The 27,902-nt window shown below is 41.2% G+C and overlaps 1 protein-coding gene across 1 annotated transcript in view; it reads right to left on the bottom strand.

Moving 5' to 3' along the window:
* Positions 1-27,902, bottom strand: part of DIP2C (disco interacting protein 2 homolog C) — a gene marked incomplete at both ends in the record, with an annotated part of 317,089 nt that overhangs the window by 11,864 nt on the left and 277,323 nt on the right. The window contains 3 exons of the mRNA XM_084280380.1: positions 14,186-14,247; positions 23,418-23,588; positions 24,493-24,661. Of these exons, the coding sequence (XP_084136506.1) occupies positions 14,186-14,247; positions 23,418-23,588; positions 24,493-24,661 (402 nt within the window). The remainder of the gene's footprint in view (positions 1-14,185; positions 14,248-23,417; positions 23,589-24,492; positions 24,662-27,902) is intronic.

The raw sequence follows: 27,902 nt of genomic DNA, 5'->3' as shown, positions 1-27,902 counted from the left end.
GGCCTTTACTCCTTGGCCGTTACTAAGACATACCTAAATGAAGTGTTGCTGAACTCCAGACCTAGCTGAAATCACATACAATAAAGCTATACATTCAACAGTCAATGAAGTGACTACTGGAGAAGAATCAACACTGAGGTATTTGATAATTTCTTTCCTCTTCCCTTTCAGCATCTGTGCCTCCCACTTCGTTCTTACTCTCACTAGCATATTCTACTTGTTCCCTTCTCCACCTATTTCCTTTAACCTCCTCTGGATTTTTAGCACACGAGGATCCAGAAAGCACAAACTCTGTTAAACCTCTCCCACTCTGTGTTTTCCACCTTGCATCCCTACAGAGTTATCACGGCAGCGTACTGAACAGAGAAACAGCATTTCCTGGAGGTCTTCTGCAAGGGCCATGTCAGCACTCAAAACTTGGGACTCCTTTTTAAAAGCTTTTGCTAAGCTCACAATCCATTTGGGAATGTATTGGTACACTTGTAATAACTTTGAAATAGTAAAAGATATTTTGCCACAAAGAGATTTCCAAAAAATAGAAGTAAAATGCTAGATGCTGATGTTACTGACTCCTGTGTGCATACTTAATTTTAAGTGTGTAATACTCTTATTAACTCTACTGGGACTAGTACCGTGAATAAATTATGGACATCAGGCAATAATTTTTAAAATTAGTTTTACTGTGCCTCAGCATAAAATAATTCAATTGTTCCCACTCTTCCCCAAGAGATTTCTGTTTTTCCACTGACAAACACAGACAGCAGACAGGACTGAAAGCTTCCTTGCTTTCCCTCTCGAGTGAGCAGCATCACTATCACGGCTGGTCTGGCAGGCAGGATAAAAAGGCAGAGCACAAGTCCCATCAGAGCCCTGAAAAGAGGCACCTCTGAATCACCCAGGAGATGCTGACAAAGAAATGCTCCACTCCTTACAGCCCAGAAAGGGCAAGTCCTGTTTCTCCGCAGCGCTCCAGCCGTTCTTTGTTGAGAGTGAAAACAGTTTCTTACAAAGTGAGCACAGAGCCTTCCCGCTGCTGCCTGCTGCCTTCCAGCCGTGCTGGGAAAGGCAGAGGAGAACATGGCAGCAGAGCCAGCCTGGGCAAAGAGCCTGAAAATCAAGCAGATGGGAGACAAAGGCTGCCCATGGGGGTGAAAGTTACTTCTGCACCTTCTGGAGGTTTGCAGCCAAGCTGAGAAGGAAAACTTGAGTGACCCAGTGCAGGGCAGACATGGAATTTCTCTCCCACCAAAATGTCTCACTGGAGGGGATGGGCAGAAGATGTTTAAGAATCATTGTAGTGTTACAAAGCTGTAAGCAATGCTGATATGCAGTGCATGTGTGTTTATGTACTATATTATACACCAGTGGAATTTAAAAAAAACCCAACTCCACTTGTTCTGAAGAATTAGTCTATTTTTCTTAATAAAAGTCTCAAACTAGATCTGTACACTTGGGAAAGCCACCTATGTTTCAAAGTTTGGCTACTGGGATTTAATACGTAATGCAGCTACAACCCCAGCATGTGCTAAACTTCTTTTCTTCCTGCCATTTAGTACATTGGACAGATTTTGCCTCCTTTAACTCAAACAATTACTATAGAAAAGTAGGACTGAAACCCGACTTCAGAGGGAAAACTGTCAAGCTATAATGACCTGGCCCTGTAATCACTGTGCAGCAAAGGGGATATCAAAATACAGTAACAACATCTTTCTGCCCAATGATCCTACACGAAACTGCAAATTTTATGTTCCTTTTTAGATCTGGTCTGTTTGGTGGTGAAAACTCCCCAAAATACATTCCACAGCTCACTAGTATTTTGCAGTAATCTGAGAGTTTGTCAGCAGAGCTAGTAACTATTGTTTGGGGAATCTGCAGGGGCTGGACTGTGAGAGTAGTTCGAACCAATGTTATGATGCCAAAACTGGGCAAACTTTCAAAGCCGGCTGTGCTGTTGCTCTGAGAAAGACTCTGGATTCTGTGATTCTAATAGAGATGGAAAGAAGCTATTAGGTCATCCAAGTCGTGCTCCCTGCCAAAAAAAGACTGTTCCCCGCAGTGCACTTTCGAGTGCTTTGTCTACTCCTGTAATAGTATTTCAAATGATAGGGCTTCTTCCACTTCCCTTCAGAGTTTATTTCTTAGCTGGAAGTATTTCATAGTCAGGGAGGTTTTTACTGCGATGCTTGGCATGAACCCTTCGTAGCTTCCTCCTGTTATTTCTAACTAGCTTTCCACGTCCAATTCAAAGGAGTCTTTCCTACTGCCCCCTTTCTATTTTAAATATAGCTCTGCTATGGAGTTTGCCATTTATGCTCACACTTGGCTAAACCTCACATGTTGAATAAGCCTCCCTTTGCAGCCATTCCCACAGGCTGAGCCATGGTAACTGCCCTCCTTCCTCACCAGTGTGCCAGCAGCTCCTGCTGTTAGCCAGGCTTGGCCACCGAAGCACCGCACCTCCCGTCATCTCAAGCTCCGATTTCCCTGTCTACCCTACCCACCCTGAATTATTCATCTCCCTCTTCTTTTGAGCAGTCTGTTCCCACACCATGCCATGTCCCAGTCATGCCAGCTTGGAAGTCCAGCTTTTTGGTTGTTAAATATTTTTAGCGTGTTCTTTTGCCCACTAATTTATTTCAGTATCTGTTATGAGAAGTTGCCACTCTTGAAAACCTCCAGCATCAAAACACAGCAGAAACCAGATGGGATGTGATGCAAGCACAACCTAACGTAAACAGAAAATACACCATATATGTAGGGAATACCAGTGCATGTCTCCCAAGTCCCCTCCGCATCCACAGCCTTTCTGTGGCAGAAAGAAACAACCAATGGTTTCTGGTTTTATTCCAGACCCATTAAGATTTCTGGCTGATCATCATCTTCCATTAGATGTTGCACTTGTGAGGAGAAAGTAGATGCCTTGTTATCTTGCAAAACATTGATTTTTTGAAAACTTTTCTGTATTAAACTGGAACAAAAAAAGTGAAATATAGAAAGAAGCTGTAAAGTGAATCTGAAAAAAAAATGCTGCAGGTCAGAAAAAGAGGTTATTTGTATCTAGTGGGTATTTTTTGTTTGTTTTGTTTTGAAATTTAAGTTAATTAATGCTCCAAACTGAAAATGCTTCATAAACCATCATCAGCAAAAATTTTAAAGCTGAAGTTAAGAAGATCTTTCAAACATGACTCTTCTGATTTCAACAAAAAACCCCCACTTTTTGGGGTGAAAAAAATGCCGACTACCTAATCTATTAGAAATGTTAACCAAAATCTAATTGAAAGGCATTTAATGCCAGAGGCAAACGTGCTTTCGTGTAGCTATCTCCACAGCCCAGCGTTTTCCTGGTTGTGACTCAAATAGCCAGGAACTATTGCCATCATCACCACCTTTCAGATGTATATCACTGCCTAATGCTGAGATGGTGCCTGAGCAACAGTGATGGTGGGCTATGGCTGATGCAACCTGTCCTGAGTTTCTGTAGGTAGAGGAAAGATGGGCAGTGCAGGCAACAGTGGGATCCTCAACTAGGGTCAGGGCTCTTTGACAGTCATGACTTTTGGTGCATCTTCTCTTTACTCCAATAATAAAATATTTCTACATAAACTGTACCTGAATTTACAAGCAAAGGAACTTATTCTATCAAAAAGAGGAAATGCGGATCAGATCCCCTAAGTTCTGCCTTCCAAAATTACATACCCAATTCAAACAGACCAGAAAAGTAGGAAAATGTCACAGCTGGACACTAGGGCTGAAGGGAAAATTTAGCTAATGAAGAGTTTCCCTGCATCACCCTGGCTTCCTCAGAGCAGTTTTCCTCCCATCACACAACAAATTCAGATAACATATAAAGACGACTCAGACTGAAAAATGGAGGTTGTGGACTGATTGCAACTTTAGCCAACAATCATTAAATATTCTGTATGTCTAGGACATATTTTAGTCCCGTTACTTCTATAATCAACAAGTTCAATTAAGGAATTAGTCCTAAATGACTGCCTTTAATGTGAAGCCTTTTCTTCATTACAAAACTAAATGACACTTCTTATCCCAAATTCCCTGAGGTCAAAGGCAAATAGCTTCCACTGGTTCAGAGGGCTGAACAAAGAAGCCGGAAAGGTTATGCAAGGATTTAAGACAGTTCAGGCAAAGGGATCAAAATGAGGCAGGAACTGAGGTCCAGGAAGGGAATTTTCAAAGCCTCAGAGATTAAAAAAGTATTAGCAATTTTACCACATAAGACTATGGGAATATGTAAAATAACCAAGGCCTGTTTATGTCTGTTTTCAAGTCCTTGGGGCACTTTAAAATATTCCGCTTTCATTATACGTGTACTGCAATGAATTTGTTTAAATTAACATTGCACATTGTGTAAAGCACAATGCACACCTACTTTGAATTGATACAGTGGACTGGGACTCTGGAGACCGTGGTGTCCCTCCCAGCTCTACCTTGCAGCCATTGTGCCCACTGGGCACAGCATCACCCCTCTCTATGCCTCAGGTTCCTGCCTGCACAAACAGGCATAATGCTCCTCACTCTTTAGGATACAAACCTCCCAGGACACACTGCTTATTGTGATTTGTTTTTACAGCACTCTTCTCACTCACAGTTGGGATATGGGGATTCTACTGAATGCAGCATGTTTTTTTTGGTTTGTAACCCTTTATCTGCCCAGTTCTAATCATGAGACTCCGTGCAAAGGGAAAATTTGTACTCTAACAAAATTGGGACTTAAAAGCTTTTTCATGTACCTGAATCTCCCCATCTGTTGTTAACAAACAACGGAAATAATCTGCATTTCCGTATTGTGATATTAACATTTCATATTCACACAAAATTGACATTTAAGAAGGGCAAATGTAAGGTCTTGCATCTAGGGAAGAACAATCCCAGGCACCAGTATAGGCTGGGCACTGGCCTGTTGGAGAGCAGGTTAGCTGAGAGGGAACTGGGGGTCCTGGTGGACAGCAGGGTGACCATGAGCCAGCAGTGGCTAAGACGGCCAATGGCATCCTGGGGTGTATTAGGAGTGTGGTTAGTAGGTCACGGTCTGCTCTGCCCTGATGAGACCACACCTGGAATATTGTGCAGTTCTGGGCCCCTCAGTTCAAGAAGGACACAGAACTCCTTGAAAGAGTCCAGCACAGGGCTACCAAGATGATGGAGTGGAACACATTCCTTATGAGGAAAGGCTGAGGGAGCTGGGCCTCTTTAGCCTGGAGAAGAGGAGACTGAGGGGTGACCTCATTAATGTTTATAAATATGTAAAGGGTGAGTGTCAGGAGGATGGAGCCAGGCGCTTCTCATTGATGGCCAGTGACAGGACAAGGGGCAATGGGTGCAAGTTGGAGCATAGGAAGTTCCATGTGAATATAAAGAGAAATTTTTTCATGGTGAGAGTGATGGAGCACTGGAACAAGCTGCCCAGAGAGGCTGTGGAGTCTCCTTCTCTGGAGACATTCAAACCTGCCTGGATGCATTCCTGTGTGATCTACTCTAGGTGATCCTGCTCTGGCAGGGGGTTGGACTAGACAGTCTTTCAAGGTCCCTTCCCACTTAAGACTGCAGCCTAGCACTCTCCAGACAAGGTCAGAGGTGCCATGGCAGCAGCGCACTGTATGCCTGAAGGCACAGAATAGGGACTGTCCCTTTCACAGGACACTTACTGGGAACCCTGGCTGAGCTTCACAAGACTCTTCAAATAAAGAAGCTTGTCTTCTGGAAACAGACACTTCTTGTCCATGCAATAGTAAGACGGAAACGTAAGGCTTGAAGCAGCAGATTAAGAGCTACTGAAAAGAGCTATTTGAGAGGATGCTACATCTCTAACAAAGTTAGTAAGAGTTTCCTATATAAAAATAGGATGTTTTCACTGTTTTTCAGAGCTCTTCTTCCCAATCCTGACCACTCAATGTTCTTACAGACTCCACTGACAGGAGCCAAAGGAGCACCTGTGGCTAGCAATGCCGGAGCAGGTCCCAGTGGCGACAGAGCCCACTTCCCGGGGTTAATGCCAGCACAACCCCCTCTGCTGAGTTATTCCTGGTAAAACTGGTCAGCATGTGGGACAGCAAAGGCTCCATCCTCCTGCAGAGGCTGGCAAGAGAAGAGGGGAAGGGAAGAGGGATGGAAAGCACTTCTGGAGCTGCATCTCTTATAGCACCCCACAGTCTGCGGCTGTGTCAGCAGAAGTTGCGAAGACCTGCTCCAAATATTAGATGTATTCATCACATGTTTCTCCTTTGAAAGCAGGTTTCTCTATTGTGAAACGCACTCCAAGGTAGCAGTATGGGAAGGCAGCAGTTTTCCTCCACTACTGAAGCAGTACATGTACTCTGTGCTGCTTGATCTTGGCACTTCTGAAGACTCACAGCCTAGCGCTCCATGAGCAGTGTGTGCCAAATTGATGGAGCAAAGCAAAGCATGTTTCAGAACACACTCTATAAAAACCAAATACACAACACCTTCTATCTGTAAAGGGAATGGAAGGAGGAAAATTCCAATTTTTTAAGACATTCCTGTAATGGTAAAGTTAGACTCATAGAAAACTCTGAGAGGAAAGGAAAAGAGGAAGGGAAAGAAAGAAAAGAGGAAGAAAAGAGAAGAAAGAGATAATGGAAGGGAGGGAGTGATGGAGGGAGGAAGGAAGGATCAAGTTCCAGCTCCTGTAAGGAGCTGAAAGAGAGTGATTGAAAGAGAAGGACCTATAACACTCAGTATACTCTGAATTGGGAAATCCTTTTTTTTTTTCTTTTTTAAAACAGTATCAGACATTTTTAGGGAAAAAAAACCCCGTTAGAGCATTTTAGTAGGCCGGAATATTATTAGGAAATTAAGAAATGGTTTGTAGACACAAAGAAAAATGGAAGCATTTTCCATCTAGTTCTTTTACTCATGTTTGTGTGCAAATGGCACTTGCAAACAATTACACGAATGTACCATTGCAGTACACCTGCTTTCCTGGAAAGCTAGGGCTTTCTGTTTTCCCTTTGTCTTACTTGGTATACAGGACAGTATTGTCTTTTCCCTCAGGCCTCCAGGGAAATATAACTGGAATTTCTTGATTTGCAGTTAAAGTATGCTAAACCACATCCTCTTTTAAAAACCACATTTAGATCCAACTCTTTGTCCTGTTCCACTAAAATCATAATATTCTGATCCGTTGGAGCGGACTTTATCAAAGAAGAAATAAACTTGTTCCAAGGGAGGAAATTCTTCAAGAGCTAGTAATCTTTCCTTAGAAGGCACAGAAATTGCTTTGTAGGGTTCCCACCCCCCCTTGTTTAGTCTCATGGCTCAGACTGACATGGGACAAGAGGGTATGATTTCCCATCTGAATGTTAGTGGCTGTTTGCTCTATCTCCTGCTCTGCAGCAGAAGTTGCTTTATGCCTGGAAACATGAAGCATCTTTCAAATCTTTTATAACAGGCACATTTACAAATTTGGTTATAAATCTTGGTGATGCTCTGAACAGTTTGCTCCTCTTCTGTTTCCCAGGTCATCAGCTTTATCCCTAATCACCGACTAACCAGTGCTCAGAGGCTGAACAAATCTCTGAGTTTGTCCCTGACGCAGGCAGGAATGGCAAGGAGAACCTTTCCTCCATGCTAGATAGGCCAGGACTTCTCCTCTGAGTCAGAACTGGAAGTGTTGATGCGATGCTTACCATCCTGAATTAGTTTTTCTTTCTGGGAGATTTGTTTCCCATAGATCAGAAATAAATCCAATGGGATTTTTGAGACAGCAGTGTCTGAATAGCATAAACAAAAGACAACTCCACTAAAAAGCTAAGGTTGTATCTTCTCCTGAGCAAAACCATGAAGAACAAGAAGAGTTTGCCAGCACCATGACAGCCAGCTTAAACTCACTAATGAGATTCTGCAAGTTAATGGACAAAATGCCCCAAAGCCATGTGTCTACAGAGAAAAAAAAGCTCCCCAACTACAAAGCATGAATGGCTTTCTGAGGCCAAAGCCTTGTGAGGGCTGCCTGATGAACTCCTCACCAGCTAGGGAGCACTCAGAAACTCACTCTACACACTCTACCTGCTCAATGAAAAAAGTGGCTGTATGTCACAGAGGGCAATAATAGATTTTAATTGCCCCTTTGGACCCCCCCCCAGAGTAAGTAATTGAGGACTGGGATTTTGTGTAACCTGTGACTGGGCTCTGTACCTGGTAACCCATTACAAGAGCTGGAAGAAGCACTGCTCCTTAGCGCATCAGGGAGTGCTCTGCAAAGTTTCTCTCTTGCTACCACTGGCAAATGGCTTTCAAGTATGATTAATCAATTAAGGTTTCACAAAAGGTAACTATTTTATTGTCACTTGCCATTAGCATGTCTCCTGCTGACATATCTGCCCCCCAGCCTCTCTTCCCTACTACGTGACCATATAATGGTTATATCCTCCATGCCGTGACTGTGCTACAGAGAACTGCTGCAGCTACAGCTCAGATAATAATTTAGCTAAGTAGTTCTTTTGTCTAGTAACCCTATAATAAGAGTATTTTTCAAGGTAGATGGAGTAGAAGTGTTTGAGAAATAGAAAAAAAGCTCCTGTGGCTTTGTTGCTTGGTATTACCCAAAACAATGTAGACACAACATGAAAGTTTCAGTAAAATGCAGAGGAGAAGGATAAACAATTGACAGCCAGAATAAAAGGCTATTTTTCTTTTCCTGCATGAAGTCTGAAATACATTAAAATGAAGCCAAAGCCTTAACTGATTCCTTCTGACAGAGCTTGCATTTGAGACTGGGCTCAGCATATAAACAATCTGGAAAAATAAATCCTCAATCACTGTTTTCACGAATCTTTGAAATGCTCCAAGTGTTCCCTTCTTTTACTGGGGAAAGAGATTCAGAGTTTCCATCCTCCAAAACCACCTTTGTCAAAAGACAATGTCTGAGCAAATCTGATGGACACTCAGAGCTCTCTGAAAACCCCCAAAGTCCAAAACAGAAAACAGTATTTACCATGACATACAAATGTCTTCCTAAAAGTCCGCTAATGACATAAGCATATGCAAGGGTCACTTCTTCTCAAGGGAGATGCTAATCTGCATCACTCCAAGATGTCAGTGACCACATGAGAAGACACCTATTTCTACACCTACACATTCTGCTTGTTTAATTAATACAGAGGGCAATCAGATTAAAGTATTTTTTCTAATGATGGAGTGGCACTACTTCAATGAGAGAGTCTGAGTACCACAGACTACACACTGAATGATAACTAGATTAAAAATTAATAACTTGAACCCAAATACATCTTGGTGCTTCTAGTCTATTTGGTTCCCTCCTTGGTGCCAGCTGCCTCACTGTGTCTGTGACCAACGAACTATCCAAGCAGCTCACCATTAAATGTGGCTCAAAAGGAAATCTAGTAGAACACAACAGGGTTCAATAAATTAAATTCTCCAGTTTTTTTAACCCTATTGAAAAAATGCAGACTTAACTAGATGAAACTGAATAATTTAGATGAGCATTTAATGCACCTATTATTTCACCAAATGGAACACTGGAATTTAAGACCAGATAAAGAAGGGTATGAGGAGTAAAGGATGCCTGCATATATAAAACTAGAGATGGTAGAAAATAAAATTTTGAACAGTGTTTAGTAACACTGCTTAACATCTTCATTCTTTCCCAGTTTGGTACAAAATGTGGATGTAGTTTAATAAAGAGCTTAAATACAATGTATAGTCAAAACAAGGGTGAAACTGTCTATTACAAATACGTGCAAAAAGATACAAAAACTTTCACAAATGTGATTGATTAGTGGCTCTCTCCCTCCAAAAGTTCAAGCCTACACTCCATCAATGCTCCTAAGCTGTCACTACTTACTACTGAGTAAGGACACTGGTGACATTTTAACCTGCTTTTGGACACAGACATGGATTGGAATGAATTTGTTTCCTTTTACTTTTTAGTCTTTTTAAAATAAATTCCTACTCAGGGCAGGACGGTGATTTTCATAATATCAGAATGCAAGGGGATGTTTATCTTCACACAGTTGTCAGGAAGTTTCAACCTTAGGAGGAAACTGATGATCTCCCTCAGCCATCACCAGATGGATCCTTTAGCTCAGTAATTAAAACTTCTGAGGAAATCCTCAACATTTTAAATATGGAAGATACAGAAAAGTAGAAAAAAAATTGCTATGTTAAAAATCTGAGCAAAAATTCGAAGAGTTCAAAACATGCCAACATTTTTAAACAGGAACATTTGGAAAAGATTTGGATTATTCTAAAAAAAATTTTAAAGAACATTTGCAAATCTATTGAAATGTCTGAACATCCAGCCTGATCTTCTGAAGAACACCTGAAAAATTTTTGCCCGGTCTATGTGAAAAGAATATTTATTTTGGAGTATGTATAAGTCTATTCTCAGTTTGATGAAGTGGCTTGTTTTGCCAGTAATTTTTCTGCCAAGACCTGACCTGCTGTTGAGGATGAGGCAGCTGTGGAATTTTTGTGCTAATATGAGAAATGCTTTTTTTACTGGGTATTTTTAATTTTATAAGCACATGTACATACTGTTTTAGAACATCCTGGGTAAAAGGGATGCTTGGACATCTTCAGAGTTACAAAAGCATGTGTTGTAAAAGCCAACATCTTTCAAGTACATGGGGTTTTGGTATGGCAAGAAAAGGGTCTCTCTCTCTTATCATCCAAGCACTATCTTGTGTTTAATCACCTGAATAGCTTTCTGAGGAGAGCATGACTGGTCTAGTGAGAATGGAGTGATCCAAATACCAGCCAGTTAGAGAGTGGAGAAAAAAAAAAAAATTGTTCTTTTTTGGGGGAATGTGTGGTGCATAGTTTACTTCCCAGAGGCAGGGGCAGAGAAATGCAGCCGACAACCCAACAGGGTGCTCACGTTCAGAGTTTTGTTGTAACTGCCCTCCCTGCAGATGCATTCGGGCACAGGTACATGACCTGGGTTGCACAGTGAGTCAGCAATGGAACCAGCTGTGCCGTGCCAGTGCAGACTCCCATGAGGACAGTTCAAGCCCAGTGAAGCATCAATCCACCTATGTTGCCCTTTGGATCTGAGTTAACCTCTCTAAAGTGCAGTGCAATGCAGTGCAGGGATACATCAGCCACTTGGTGCTAAGTCAGGAGCCTTCTCCTGTTTTTTTTTATCAGACAGCCCAGGTGGGAATTGCCTGTCTTTGCTCACTCTTTCTTGACTTTTAGAAAATCAATGAGATGCCCACTACAGCAACACTGATGTATTGTCACCAAGAGCAAACCAGAGCTGTGTGCTCTTGCGATTGGGGTGATACTCCATTTCCAAAAAGAGGTGTCTAATGCCATTTGAGACAGCACAGGGTGCCTGGGACATCTCATTAGTGCTGTCAAATACAACGTGAGCTCAGTGGGAGCTGCTCAAGTAGGTTGTGCCGCCTTGGCACAAGTTTTCTGAACCTGCAGGTGAGCCCAGTCCCAGCCATTTCTCTTGGCAGGCAGCTATGGCCAGAAGTTGCAAGGTCACAGCAGCTAAACCAGTGACCCGGTGGCTCAAAACCACACAAAGACACACACACAAGAAGGTGTTTGAGAACCTCCAACCTGACCCAAGAAGCAAACCATCCAAATCCAGTGAGTGAGAGCTGGGAGGAAATGTCTACTTTGATCAACTGACCACCCCCAGATCTCTACCCAAACTGTACATAGCACAGGTATTTTGATCTCAACTGCTATCAAATAGTGACATTTTTAGAAGCTGTCAAGTGCACAAACACATAATTACCGGATGAGCTTGAAATAGTGGTATTTGAACTGATTATTAATTTTTATAGATGGGAATAGGATCTGAATAACCTCAAAGACATGAACTACAGCTGCCTTTTGCAGCAATTATAAAGTGTTACCATGCCAAGGGGGAGGAAAAAGAAAAAAAAAAAAAAAGAGATCTTCAGTCTTTATCAAATTCTGGGAATTATCTACTAAAATAAAAAAATATGCAATTTTTTTTTCTGCATTAAGTGTACAGTGTATTTTTTTCAGCCTTGCAAAGACTTGGTGAGTTGTTCCTACACAGCTATGTGTAACAATCTTTCAGTTACTGATAAGCAATAGTGACATTCAGTTGCACTAAAATGGTTAGAAACAGCAAGTGAGAAGAGACTATGTCAAATAAAGTTGTTTTCTTCCCTAATTTATGATCCATGAATCTAATTCTAAATTCCACAGGATTGAGTAAATGAGGCACAGCTCTAATCCATCAAATTAAAACATACATTAGCACAATCTGAGAAGCCAGCTCTGAAGAACATCTTTTATGTTCTGTAGAAATGGTCACTAAATATAAATGAATATGCTGCAAAGTCTGATTTTGATAATGGTGCCCCCTTCTCAATGACATGCTTAGGTCAGGAAATAGTACAATCATGGTTTATGCAGCTTTTATGAACAGCAATCCTTTTTTTCTTAATTTACTGTTATGTACTCTTTCTATTCTATAGTTTCCTTCCAATACATATTTTATAAATTTCTTTCCCAGAAAACATTATTTAAAATTAGGAATTAATCTACGTTTCTTTTTTTTTCTTCCCTCCTTATAGCCACAACTTTACTTTTAATTATGAATTTGCTTTTTCTCTTGCACCTGAATGATGCTTAGGTGTTATCTCTCTACACTGTGTTCAACTTAACTTCAACCATTTCAGAACTCTGAGAGCAAAGCAAACACAACGGGTAAATGAGTCTCACCTTGTGTATTAGAAAACAACATTTGATTTCCAGGTAAGCTTCCTTCCTCATCCATACAGGAAGAGAGGTGCCTTAAAGGCCAATTTATCCCATGATGGTGCATGTCTGAGACAACAGCTGTGATACACTGGTGCTGTGAGTGCCTCCCAGTGACCATGGATGGAACCTAGGAGACCACCTGAGGCTGGATGAGAGCTGTCCTGTTCACAGTGTTTGCTCAGCTCTTAGGTAAAGAAATGCTCCTTTTTTTTTGGCAACATAAATCATTCAACTTCTGAAGTAAATCCTCCAAAAATGCAATGCAGAGAGGGTAAGCTCACATAACTATAATGCCTTTAAAAAAAAAAAGGCTTTTTTTTCCTGGGTTGAGTATGAGTACAGCCTGTATCTGCACAGTACCACAGTTGCTGGGCCAGGAAGACCAAGCTTTCCATGGCTTGGTCATGCAGACAGTAGCATCCCAAAGGATGGATCTAAACTGAGCATTGTAGTTGGTAAGAATGCACACAAAAGGAATAAAGAAATGACAAGAGAGTCAAGTATCTTGCAGTTCCTTTCTTCCACCAGCCAAACTCCATGTGCTACAAGGACGTATCTCTATGTGCATCTGACCAAAGGTGGCATTCACCTAAGGGGAACAAATTCTCTGTTAAGCTTTTAAGAAGGATGTGGGGGGCAGCGTGGGGAAGGAAAAAAGTACCTTATTTGGATAATGATTTTTTAAGATACCAGGGCTGGACTACACTGTCAATTAAACCTTCATCTTTTCCAGAGTTAACAGAAAACTTTTTGGTTTGTGAAAATTTTGTAAAGAGACTACCTGCTAGTCTTCTGACCGAAGTACTGGAAAACTGGAATACATGTGCATAGATATTTTACAAAATCACCCGTAAGTAGAAAGTTTCCCTCCCACTAGAAGATTTCAGACACCTCCTTAATACCATTAGTGGTGAATTTTAGTTCTTGCTGTTTGGACATGCATCTACCATTATAGCCAAAACCAGAAAATGCCCATAGTTACAGAATGTGGTTGCTCACAGTGGATAAAGCCAATAAACAATTCCCTCAGAGTCCTGCAGCATTAGGAATTACAGCAAAATCCCCCCATGGTCTCCCCACTTGCTAACAGTTGCCAAGCCAGGAGAAAAACCTCTGTGAAGGTAAGAGGCCCAGCGGGACTCCACTTCTTAGGACTGGCTGGGCTGCACCACCTGAAGGGTGTCAGGAAACCCTGAACACCATAAAAGCAGGCAATTTTGGCAATCTTTGCGATGGCTATGTCAGGTGCTGCAGGTTTATCAAGGGTAAAATTAATTAACCAACTAGTAAAAATGATTATGTCTGCTCATGTAGGAGTTAACACAAATTACTTATGAGGATAACAAAGGTTTTCAGGGACCAGGAGGTGTCCTGGTGAAACAGAAATCTGTTAATTGTGTGTAGAGAAAAAGAAAAAGGTGGTTCCGACCTGTCATGCCTCAGTGCCCTCATATCAACATACACTGTGGTGGGGTCTGGTCCAGATGTGCCCTGTAAACAACAACATCAGCTAATCAGAACCTGACAGCTGGGAGGAGAAAAGAGGTTTACCCCCCAAATAACCAAACGTTCATTTCACTGCTAATTATGCTAATCAAACGACAAGTTATAGTTAAACTATTCATGGAACAAAGCTCAGCTTTACAGGATCAGAAGGAGCACCAGGAAACACACCTACCGTCAGGTACTTCGTACCTTGGGGTTCAGAAACACATCAAGCGGCCATACCACTGAACCAAACAGGTCTCAACATAGGGTTTATTTGCTACAAAAGGCCAAGTAACCAGCACGTGGATACACACAAAAATGTTAAACACGTTTTGCCATTTAAAGGAACGCGGAAATTGCTGAGGAGACACAGTTTAATGGCAGAAGCACATGGTCAGGAATGTGAAGCATGGTTTACTGAGAGTCTTCCACACATGCAACAGAGAATATACTTGAAGCTAAAGATAGTAAAGGTAGCACGCATGACATGAACCAATGTGGACTGAAGGTCTGTAAGCAATTATTCTGTTTCTTTTGAGTCTTCCATTGCATAATTTAAATCCTTGCTTTATGTCACAGTATTTAGTTACTTGAAAAGCAGTAGATTAATTTTAGTTTCCTTTCATACAGAGATGACACAGCCTTTTAAGCCCTTCCACCCGCAGCTTTGCTGCAGTTCTGCAACCTGCTATGGTATTCCCATATCTGGAACTTCAAACTCGTCACCACTGAACGTCCTGTGAATGGTCAGTGCTCTAGTCTAGGGCTGTGATCTGTGCTGCATACCTCCCATCACTGCTATGCAGGAAGCTGAAAACAAGCACAACTTCATTCTGGAACACTGGAACTCTGGAAAAAAAATTTTCCCAGCAGATAAATTCATCTGACCCTGACAATCTATAGGTGCAGGAACTCCTTTAGCAGTTATTCAGATGTTTATACTTAAAACAACAGACAGTATCAACTCCTAGTGATGTTTGGGGTATATTACAGAGTATAATTCTTCATATTAGGCATGTCTAGAGATAAATTTTGCATTTTTGCAGTGCTGGCTGGTAGCCCCACAATTTAACACTAAAAATCACGATGGAGTTCCACAAATAGGTGATTTTTGTATCTAAAAGGGGAAACAGTTACCACTACCAATTGACACTTATGTCCAGATACTGATAGTGACCCACCACCAGAGGAGAAAAAGAGTAATACAGCTGCACATGCATGTTAGCCTCTTTAGCTTGTTATACACAATACAAGATACAATATCCTCTCTAGCTATTAACAACACGATTTTCAGTCTACTAGTAAACTCAGCAGTGTAACAGACTAGTGCTGAGTGGAGAACGTCTTTGGAATATATGCAATGTTAAAAAAAACAAACAAACAACCAAAAAACAAAACCAAGGAAAAATTTGTTATCTTTAAAAATAAACCTGAATTGATTTATAAAATAATGGAAACAGTCAAGTTTGAAAATCAAAGACAATCACTATGGTATTTGTTACTTCCAGTGTGAATGGAATAGTTACAATGGACAGCTAATATTTGATGAAACCTGCATCCAGGTAAAGCTATACTGGACTTGTTTATAATTTCGTAGAAGGATCTGAAAATCCCCAAATCTCCAGACTCAATTTCTAGTCTGTCCCACTGTTGGAAGCTGATAGGTGGGTATTGAGGGAACATGAAAATCCCCTACCTGCTCGGCCAGCTTCCCCAGCCTGTGAGGCTATAGCAGCAGGAATAGCAGGGATGAGGGAGAGAAGGAAAGAAGGTAACACAAGACGAAAATAATAATAAAAAAATGGGAATGAAGGGTGGGAGGAAAAAAAAAGAGGAGAATGCAAAAAGCAGGGAGTAAAATAAAAAGAAAAACAATGTCAAATACAGGAATCTTACAAATTAACCATTATACCATTAAAGGTTAAAAAAAGTAAAAAATGAGGTGTCAACATTTTAGTAGAGCAACAGAAGAGACAGCTATAGACTGCTAACCTTGGACAAACAGACTTAAATGTTTTTAGGACACTACAGACAACGTTGTTAGTGGAAAACACGTGTCTAGCATACTGATTTTTTTGTTGCTTTTAGTGAATAAGCCAGTAAACATTATGACTCTGCTATTTTAATGCACATCCATTGAGACAGGGGTTCCAGGTCTGTGATTTCACTACTAAAAGAAGTTTGTAAGCGATGTCCTCTGGAAATGAAAAGTAAGCTCTCTTTTTGGAAAAAAATATAATTAGTATACAACAGAGAAAGATACTTACACCTTGTTTCATACAGATTAACCTGCTCCTAAAGTGAGATAAAATCAAGGTTTTGTGCACAACCTCATTACTAGAAGACCGTAACTAAATGGAGTAACTTCATAGCTCAACAATTCTTCACTCTTAGTCTATTTGCTGCAATAAACAGTGTAATACATATAAACAACAGTAAAACCAAAAGCCAATAAAACCCCATCAATTCTCCACCAGGATCAATAATGCAGCGAAACGACAAAGCGTAGTGGTGAGTAGCCTTAAGCTGCCACTGTCACGTGGAGCATCCAACAGCAGACTGCTGCAGAGAGACTTGCTCTGCCACTTGTGAAAATAAACAGCTTGAGAGCACTGGTGTCCCACATCCCTCTCATCAAACTTCTGAATTCCAGCAAAGTTAAAGATTGCAGGGAGCTGCCACAGCAGCACCTTAAAATAGGATTGTTTTGAATGAGAGGGAAAATCAAACATTTAAAAAACAGGATGGATCTGCCTATTTCATTGCTGCCCCCAAATAGACATATTACTAATAATCCTGGTTGAACACTGCAGCATGACTGCGAAAGTAGAGCTGCTGAAATCCATCAGATACATAATTCATTGTTTGTCACTGCACTGCAGGTCCAGCGAGGATGTTGAGAGTATCAGAGCCTCATATGGCCTTTGCCCAACGAAGGGGTGAGACACAGCAGTTGAAGTCCTACTGTAGCCAGCTGCAGCTGAGATACTCTGAAAGTGTTTCAGAAGAAGCCAAGACCAGAGTGACTGACTCAGTTTGTCTGTGCACATTTCTTTTCTGAGACAGAGAGCATCTATGATGCTGGTAACAGGAAAAAAACAGCAGGACTTCTGTTGTACCAACACTTACTAAGAACATACTTAACAGTGTAATCAAATGGGCCAAACATCACTTTCTGTCTGAAAACAGGTACACTGTAAACTGCATCCCTCAGACTACATAAATCTCTGTCCATGCACAGGCTGCCATCAGTGAACCATCACTGGTCTGTGCAAGCCTGTGTAACATGCCAGGCTTTTATTCCCTGGGAAAACATTGCAGGACAAAACTGCATGGAACCCCCAACAAGTCAGGAGCGGGGATGGTGACATGGCAGCGCTCAGCCTGTACCTCATTTCTGCCACTGAAGGCAAAGGCCAAGCTGCATACTCTCCCCTGCTTCCCTCCCCAGAGTTAAAACGTGGGAACTAGGCAATCATAGTTGTCCTAAGAATTTTAAAATAACTATTGTTTGGGGGGTTGTTCTGTTTTACTAAGGATGTGCCCTCAGTGTTTACTCTTAGTCTGCTTCTGCTCCAGTGATGCTCAGAAATGGAATTTTTGATGTACACTTAACGATCTCATGTACGCAGGCAGAGCAGCTGGAGCTGTGAAAAGAACTTCATGGCATGACTCACAGTAAAGGTGGGAAAACAGAATCTGAGGGAACTCACCAGAGCTGTACTACATTGCTAAGTGTGAACCATGTCTCTGATGAACTGCCCTGTCTCCTGTTGTACACCCTGCAGAGCTATCCCTTATTACTTTTGATAAGGAAGAGCCTCAAAAAAGAGTGATCTATCACTAAGTAAAAAGGAAACATTATCTTCAAGCCCTGAATTTGCTAACAAAGTTCCCTTTGCTAGACAGTGAAAGAAGAATTAATTTCATAGTAATTTCTGCCATCAAAGAAAAAAGTGTGCAATATAAGGTGGGAAGTATCTCTTCCTGGTGATGAATCCCATCTCAAGACAGGCACCTGGGATAGGCTGAATGAAGTATTCATTTGCATCTGCTGACTATTGATGGATAATCCATATACTGACTATTGGATAACTCACCTAACCTTAAAAGTGGCATAAAAGAAGCAAGATGAATTCTGTTCTCCTGCCCTAGCTTGGGAAGATCTGCTAGTATATTTTCTAAGTTAACTAAGAAAAATGAACAACTTCTACAAGTTTTTCCTCAGCTGAAAGTGAGAAGCAGGTTGAAGAAAATGAAAATATTTATTTCATGTGTTTAAATGGAAATTAGCTAAAAACCTAGAGAACCATCTGTGCTACTGTAAGAAGCATGCTGCTTTTCATATCTATTTTTCTCTCTCTCTTGAGAACGCTAAGATGCTAGCTAATGAGAACTGAAATATGCTGGATGCAATCTTTTAATCTCAGAAATCCCTGGACCATTATCTGTGCCTATACAGCCAAAAAAGGTCAGATATTAATGGTATTTAAGTGCCTGAAGATGGAGAGAATTGTGTATTTTCAAAAGCATACCCCTAAAAACCTAGTCCAAAATGATTACATCAAAAGAAACATAGTAAATTTTCTCTAAAATTGAGAGGAAATGAATACAAACGACAATGCATGTGTCTGTCAGTGATCCTAATCCTGAAATTAAGATTCATTTGGTAGACTAAGGCTCTTTTACACCAAAGAGATTATCACAATGATTTTCTTTTTAAAGTCATCTTGAATCAAAAGTCAAATTCTGCTATAAAGTTTTTATACACACCACATTCACACCCCCCCTTTCTTTGTTGAGGGGGAAACAGTAGGCAAAGCTTTTTGGAAATATCAGGATAGCTTCCCCTTGAAACACCTGAGTCCTAAATTTGTCCAAAAAAATTGGAAATAAAGTGAAAAGGGTATGAAAGATCACCTCCAAGACGTTTCAGAGGCAGTCCATAGAGAATAAAGCCTGGATAGGCTTTTGGCTGGTGAGGTTCAATAGCTGAATACTGAGATGTGTTTAGAAAGGTGATTAGTAGTTACGTATTTTAGAAAGACCATAGAATAGGCTGGATCACAGCTATCCCTGTGGAAGAAGTTGTTCCAGGAATCACACACCAATCTCATGGATGACAAAACTTGAAAGAAAAAAAGCAAAGGCAGATGCTATTGACTCAAACATCTTTGGAAGTATTTTTATGCAGTGAGAAGAATATAGAAATCCTGACCCTTTTCTTGACTATACTGGAGACAATGCTAATTGCAGGAACATAATGTTGACCACGGATTAAAATTCATTTTGTGCCTCAGCCCAGAAAACAGAATAGCCCACAAGCTATTCTGGAATATCCCTAGTCATAAACTTCCAGACAGTTTGGAAAGCGCATTCAGTCTAATTCAGTATCTAGTCCTTGGCAGTGCCTACTACCAGATGCTTCAAAGGACACAATCCTGTATTTTTACATTTATATTCTCTACCAGAATGACATGTTTTGTGGTGACGGTTGTACGTAACATCTTTAGTAATTTTTCAACCCCCTTTACAACTTGCCAAACTACTCTCGGCTTATGTGCTTCAAAACCCATTTCAGTTGGGATGGTAACTTTAACAAATACAGCCTGCTCTGAAATGGCTTTTCTTCATTCCACACGAGACAGTGAATGGCTTTTCATTTGTCCTATGGACCAAGATGCAACATCTTAGTAGAACTCAATGAAGCCTGACACTAAGCTATATGACCAGCCAGGCTGTTAATTACCTCACTCAAAGCTCTCATTTTGTGCTGCTCTTAAATTCATAGTCAGCATCATGAGTAATATTCTTTCAGAGAATTACCCACTTTTACAGTCTGATTCAATAACTCTTTCAAGAACTTCTGTAAAGAACCATCTAAGAAGCAAACTTCAGCTAAGGAGTTAACCCAGTTGAAAAGCAGATACACACAGCCAAGCAAAAATCCAGCCTAACTCCTAACTGGGAATTAAGGCTCCGAATTCTCTGTGTTCAGCTTTCCTGCATGTCTGTGGTGGCATGACCCAGGTGGCAGCTATGTGCTCACCCAGCCACTGGCTCACTCCCCTCCCAGTGGGACAGGGGAGAGAACAGGAAATGCACAAGTGAGAAAAATGGTGGGTTGACATGAATTGGCTTCAGTAAATTGAAGAAATAAAAAACCAAACCCAAGTGTTGCAAAGCAATTGCTCACCACCTCCCACAAGCAGAATGATGCCCTGTCACAGGCTGGGCAATGGCCACTTTGGAAGACCAACATCCCCCTTTTTTAATGCTGAGCATGGCATTACACAGGATGGGATAGCCCAGGTCAGTGGGAGTCAGCTGTGCCTGCTGTGCCCCTCCCAGCCTCCTCACTGGGGGCAGTGAGGTGGTGGTGCGGTGGGAAGAGTGGAAACAGGGAAAGCCTTAATGCTGTGCAGCAACAGCTAAACTGCTGCTGTGTTATCAACAGCACTTCAGTCCCAAATCCACAGCACAGCTCCATACGGGCTGCTATGAAGAAAGTTAACTCCATCCCAGGCAGACCCAGTACAATACTAATTCCAGCAAGGCATACTTGGGTATTGAACCTGGCTCATGTCTGCTTAGTGTCATTTATTTGTCCTGAACAGATGACTTATCTCCTAAGTGAAACAGCCAACACGAACACTCCAGAGATGGCTGCAAGCCTGAAATGGAGATTTTCATTAGTGGCATGCAAACTTCTGCAGCTAATCTCTCCTTGTTATCTACAGCATCCTTCATGTCTGGTACCTCCACGGACCAGAAGCCAGAGAAGTTGTATTTTGACAGGCCCCATTCTGATCTGTTGGGAAAGTCTGAGCAGTCAGCCATGAAGGTGTGTCATCACCTCCCTCCTTCCCCTCATCTGTAGAAGACATCTCATGGGCACTTCAAAATGGCTTAAGATACAAGAGCAAATGAGAAAACCATTGCTACCAAGTAACCAGCTCAGCTCTTTCTCCTCTATTTTCCGTTCTGATTTGAGAGAAATCTGCCTGTGTCCTTACCGCCTGCTGTGCCCCTCCCAGGAAAGTGTTTAACCTTGGTTGTGTTGCTGACTGGGAAAGCACACTGACCTGCACCTGCTAACTGGTCTAAACTGGTACCATTCAAATTGTGCTGCCTCAGGTGGGACTGCCTGCAGATTTCCTATTGTCTTCTGAGTCATCCGCTCTGCCTTGTCATCACTCTGCTCTAGATACAGAGAAAGACATGAAGAGGCCTGTTGTACTCTTGCAAAGAAGTATCCAGGAGAAGAGACTTCAAAACCTCAGTCACTACTTTTTGTGTCAAATGCATGACAGAAATATGGGGGCAGATGCTGCTTGAGTACATAAGCGTTTCTGACCTACCAGAAGTATTTTTCTCTCAAGAACATTAAGTTTCATTAGGGTAAAACTGTTCTGAAGGATCCAAGCACTGCTTTTGAGACTACAGGATTTTTTTTTAAACTTTTATTCCTGAAGAGCATTTATGGCAGCAATGTCAAACCAAAGAATTCTACCTCTGGGACACAGAATGACTATTCACCCTGCTCAACTTTCCCTTGTCATACAATAATAACAACAACAACAATAATAATAGCAGTAGCAGTTGTTGTAGTAGTAGCATCACCCTGTGTTGAAGGCATACCCTGCTGGCAGTAAGAGAGAAAGCCAGCAGTACTGGAGATACACCATACCTCTTCTATTTGTTTTTTGGTAACAGGATGAACTAAAAAGTCACTTTTGGCCAAGGTCTGATGAAAGTCAGTTTCTTTGATGGTGTTGAAAAGGGCAAGAGGCCAATGCAGGCATAACACATGGAAATGCTGGGCTGTGCTGAACCCCTCACCTGCATTTCTAAATTTTTTTTTTATAAAATAAATTCTTTACACAGAAAAAGAATAGCAAATAGCAAAAGTTGTGTCACTATAGCGTCACTGAGAAGATCTGTTACAATTTCCACACCTAAGGAACTGTACATGTCACGTGCATGAGAAATCCTTTAACGTCAACCAGGTGTAACTGCCAGAGTACAGGCAAGTTATACCAGGGACACAGTGGTGTTGAGGTGTTTAGAGAGATGGTAGGTGACCAAATGGATATGGAACTTCCCAGCCAATGCAGTTGCCAATGCAGAAGATGGTTCTTGTACTATTTGAAAAGATTATGAAGTCAAAAATAACATTACATCTGAGTAGGACACCTGTGGCATTATCACAGGAATAACGTGAAGTTCTGATATCAGATTTGGAAGGACAGAAAGAGATAAGGAGTGACAAAAATGAGACACAGATCAGGAAAGCATGTCTTAGGATTCTTTATCTTAAGACTTTTATCTTACCTTATCTTTATCTTATTGTAACCTTTAAGATGTGTATAAGTCATGATAGAAATGAGATTCTTTATTCTAGATTAGAAAAATGCAATAAAATAAAAAAATGGCTGAATCGAATGCCAGATAAATTTTAACTAGAAAGAAGGCAAAATTAATTAAAAAATCTAACACCTTATAAAAAGGCAAGTTAACTTTCATCACTCAAAATTCTGAAAGATAAAATGTACTGTTGATCAGCCTAGATCTATTTGCTGGGTGTAGTTATCAGTGGGTGAAAACCTAGAAGCTCTTCAGAAATTCAGCCCAGATAGCTGCTGTGCCCCATCTGCCCCTCAATAAAGATTCCTGGAGAATGCAAGTTAAATCCTGTATTATCCCTGGGTGATTTCTTCTGATTAGTGGATCAAAACAAAATGAAAGAGATGTAACAAAATAATTTTCCACTGTAAGCAAGAAACTGTGTGCAGAAAATATCTATCTATTCCAGTAAGTAATGGTTGGAATCCTTTTATAAACAGAAGGAATCTATTTTGCAACACAATAAAATAAGCACCAGGATACTGGGTTTTACATGACATAACTAAATACTGGTTTTGGAGTACACTCGGGTAATACAATGCACTTTCCTGCATTACTGAACTCATGGGCAGAATAAATGCTATGATTGCAACATGAGAGGGATGAACAGTTGCAAAGTAACAGTAATTTACTACCTGTGTATGCAAGAACATTAACTACCACACGCATTTTCTTAGCGTGTCTACAACCAAGCAGCCAAAGGCAATATAACTGACTGAAAACCATTTCTTTAAATAACTTTGAGCTTAAGGAGTGATAAATCTTACCTGTAAACATATTGCCAGGTTAACTCTACAGCCAAGTGATGTGCTGACAGCCCGTGGATGGAGACCAAGGTCTTTAAATAATTTTGAAAACGACTGAGTAAGAGCTATCCGAGGTCGTTCTTCAGCCACTACTACACATGTCCGCACGCGTGAAAGGTCCAGTCCCCTTGCCTAAAAAGAAGTTAGAATGTAACAAGGCCACAAATGGGGAGATTTAATGAAAAACAATTAGTGGCACTTCAGTGTATTATGGAGGAACAGCAGAATGGAGGCTAAGGTGCCAGTATCATTTCCATTTTTCCTGGAGCCCGGATGGCCAGATGAGAGTCTAATAGCTGTAGGAGAGCAGATATATTTACTTACCATCTCAAAATTAGCCCATAGGAAGAGATGGGTATGCTAATTCTGAAGGGAGGGAATGCTATTTCCCAATATTAGTTCCGAAAGCCAGTGAATAATAGTGAACAGGAAGCAGTGTCTAGCCTTGGAAAAACTGATTAGGGAATTATCAAGCAAGGATGGTAAGGGCTGGAGACAACATAAATATCAGTATCCCGAGATCTAATTTATTTCAGTAGCATACTGGAAATTCTAGATGATTTCAGAAATGTAACTGCTACCTGGTTTTAATTCTGGGGGGGGGGGGGGGGGCGATCCAGTTGAAACGATATGGCACTTTAAAGTATGTGGTTATTTAACTACAGGGGCCAAAATCAAAGCAGTACTTTGTGTAATCAGGGAATTCATAAAACAATTTACACTCCTTGGGCATTTTACACATTTACACCTCTGTTTTTCAACACTTGCCTATCAAGACAGGTTGCAACACTGATCAGAAAGCTTAGGTAAATATAAGCTTTTCCTTGATATTTAAAAGCCTGGTGATCTAAAAGAGAGTGACTGATATTCATATATAGCCTCTGGCAAGGAACAACACGGGTTCTGTGGAAGTTGCCCTTGCCCTCTGATGATTTTCTCCTCTCTGCAGACATTTAGCACAGCCGTTCGCAGCAGGGCAGGCTCTCAGACACCCCTGTGCAGGCGGCAGATTGTGCGGGACGACAGGATAACTCACCTTCAGCGACTCTGTTTGCGACCCGAGTCCCTTAGTGCAAAGCTCCATGACCGAATAGGAACAAAAAGTGTCTCTCACTTTGTACTGACTCACGGCAAGAAGCCACAGCGCCGGATTGGTCTCCAGTTCTGAGGGAGGAATCAAAATAGACTGGTGTCCTGAATAAACGCTGTAAAGACACAAGATCCATTAATGCACGCCGAACGCCGGTGTCCACAGATGCTTACAAGCTATGAGGTACTAGAATATAAAGTTTATCACAGAGCTGGATGAACCATGTAACATCCCACAGTGCTCTACAGGTCCAGTACTTTAACATGAAGTTTAACTCTGGTTTTTGCAATACCTTCAGACTCTAGGAGGAATCATGAGGAATGCAGGCAGAACATGCTCCTAAAATACCAATTTACTCAAAAATGCCTGTGGACCTTGCTGTTAGGACTGCACTGAAGAGAGCAAAATAGCTTGGTTATTAATGGCATTAATAAACAGTATTATAATATCAACAAAAATTATGTGTTGCTGATATACAACTGAGTAATTGCCATTTTAAGATACCTTGATTAAAAGAGTACTCAACTGCTTAATATGGAAATAACATCTCTCCTGCTGAGGCATGCAAGAGGTTCGCAATCATTTTCAAGGGAGTAAATCTGGCCCCTCTTTAACAATCCTTGTGGCTTTACATTTCTTCTGTGAAAGTTTTATGAACTTTTAAAACCTAAATATACTAGATCTCGTTTATTGGATACCCAGTGAGTGTAAGTATTGAGAACAGATACTTACCAGGGTCCCTGAAGGAAACACTTATGTCAGAGCTAATTTCTCTGGTACCCAAGATTCTCCCCAAGGGAGAAAAAAAATTCCCAATTTGATGTCTTTATTTCCCATGGGTTCCTCTGTTTTCACTCAGCTCAGGCAGGCAGATTTCCCATCAGTTTTACAGTCTCCCTCACATCTTAATTTGTGATTCACAGATATTTCAAATCAGAACGGTCATAGCATAAAACCCCCAAATCACAGAAGTTCTGAGCAAGGACCATAAAGCCCCAGAGATTTATGATGCACACGAGAGAAATTAATTTCTGACTTGAAAACCTGAAATGCCAGCTCAGTAAAGCAAAGCTGACGTTTTCCAGTCCAAGAGCCTGAGGTAAGGCACGAAACAGAACTTTATTTTCAGGAATATGAGCATCTCTGTAACATCTGACATTAGGAAGAAGATATACACCTTTGCAATTCTTGACGCTAGGCTGCTCACAGAGCTTCCCTCCTTGATGAGTGCCCCTACTCCCCCCAAACCCAAATGACAGTGCTTTCAAGAGCTGTACAATTTAGAACAAGGTTTCTGTGACCTGGATGTCTTTACTTAGTGTGATAAAGGCACAAAAGATGCCCGAGTCCAGCCACAATGGCAGTTAATAATCCAAACAACTTAGGTCTCTGCTGGAGTATGAGCCAGAAGATGTCATGGAATATGTATGAACCACAGTTCAAATAATTTCATTTATCATACAGTAAAAAATTTTATCTTTGACTGCCTGTCCACGTTTATGCCACTCCTGATGATTCACGACCAGTGACTTGCCACGAAGCGCCGTGTTCTCGGATACGGCTGACATAACGACTACGGCACGTACCGGTCAAATGAAGCATTCTGCTTTTATGTTGCTTTTATGGAATCAGAATAAAGTATAACCGAACCTTGAGCATGTGCTGCATAAACATGTGAAAAGAGATGTTGGCAAGGTTACCCAAGCCTGAAAGGAGTATGCCTGGAGCTAAAGTGACAGATCAAACCAAGCTAGGGAGTAGGAACAGTTTTTATTATAAATATTAATTCACTCTTTCTTTCTTAGCCAATTCTATTAAGTTTTTCAGAGAAGACTAGAAGGTTTTACTTCTTCACAAATTTAAGGCGAGGGTCCCACAATCAATCAAGGTGTGTGATCTGCCCAGTAAGTAATTAACTCTTACAAAGAGTAAGCAGTAACCGCTTGAGTAAGAACCTGGGATGGACTCCAATGTGTATTCATACAGTACATGGAGATTTGGCATCAAGCCCTTCCCCTCCCCCCCATAACTCTTCCAGTTGATGTAACCAATATCAGGAGAAAAAAAAAAAAATCTGCACAATAACTGAGCTGCCAGAGGGTCAAATGTCAGCGACTTATGACTCAGAACCACATTAAGATCCCTTAAAAGCCACTTCTTCAATGGGGCAGAACATCCCAAACCAAAAAGAAAATGAAAAGAACGAACTTTATCCCAGTACTGAAAAGTGCCCACACAAACTCCACAGCAGTAGAGGAGGGAAAAAAGCTGCATGGCTTTCAGCAGAATAGAACACTGATTCCAAGTGCACTTTACTGGGAAATAGTCCAAAATGTTGGAATTTACACCAAAGACAAATCTTTTCCTCCTCAGCAATACTAATGAGCAGGGCTGAACTGTCTCTCTCTCTTGATCAACTCATGCTGGACAAGTAAGAAAGGTACTTTTGTTTGCTCTTAACTTCCAACAAACAGCCATGCAGCAAAGCATGAGGCTTTAGCTGCAAAACAACTCCATCTTCTCCAGACTGAGGAAAACAAACTCTTTTCATCAGACTTGGACTACAAAGATTGCTTTTATTATGCAGAAATAAATGAAGATTTTGCTAGTACCTTTTCTGAGTTTTCTAACTCTCAGAAATACTGATGAATCCAGAATTAAACTGTAGAGCAACAGGAAATACCCATCAGGAAGGAAACTTTCTGTGGTGCAGAACGTCAACATGGAATACTCCTGTCTACTGTACATAAACCTACAGAAGGATGATACCTTGCCTGGAAACTTGATGACCAACACTGGCTTTGCCTACAAAGCTGTGGTTTAATAACCCATCTGATTTGCTAGAGCAGTTGGCAGAGCTAGGAGAAGAATTACAAAGAAATATTTCTGGGGTAAGCCTGCCATTTCCACAGCTGAAGTGGTTTATGAAGCACCTGGCCATCACAACGGCAGTCCTAACTTGGCTCACCTCCCTGAATCAACCTCACAAACATTATGCAGGTTCTGTGAATCACTCCAAGCAACAAAACATTCATGGTAGCCACATATCCTTGAGAAGTCACACAGACTTTATACTTCCATGTTAACCCCTGAGAAGCTGTATGTCACCAATGTTTTGGTTGAGAGAAGCTGACAACGACATACTCCCTTGAATAGTTGGTTGAAACATGTCTAACCCTTTGGTGGTTTCAAACCACTGTGAGAAGTTAGAGGGTGTTTGCTTAGTATGGATGCCAACAATCAAGCTGAAGACTGCGTGCTAGAAGAGTGCAGCTGTGGAAGGCTGCTTTGGAGGTGCTGGGTAAAGCTAGATATGGTTCCAAACCTGCAGGTAGTTCTGTCAATGCTGCCTCTAT

Source organism: Gallinula chloropus (genome assembly GCF_964237585.1).
Source record: "Gallinula chloropus genome assembly, chromosome: 2".
Lineage (NCBI taxonomy): Eukaryota > Metazoa > Chordata > Aves > Gruiformes > Rallidae > Gallinula > Gallinula chloropus.
Note: the sequence above shows the minus strand (reverse complement) of the source record. Positions and strands in the feature narration are given on the sequence as shown.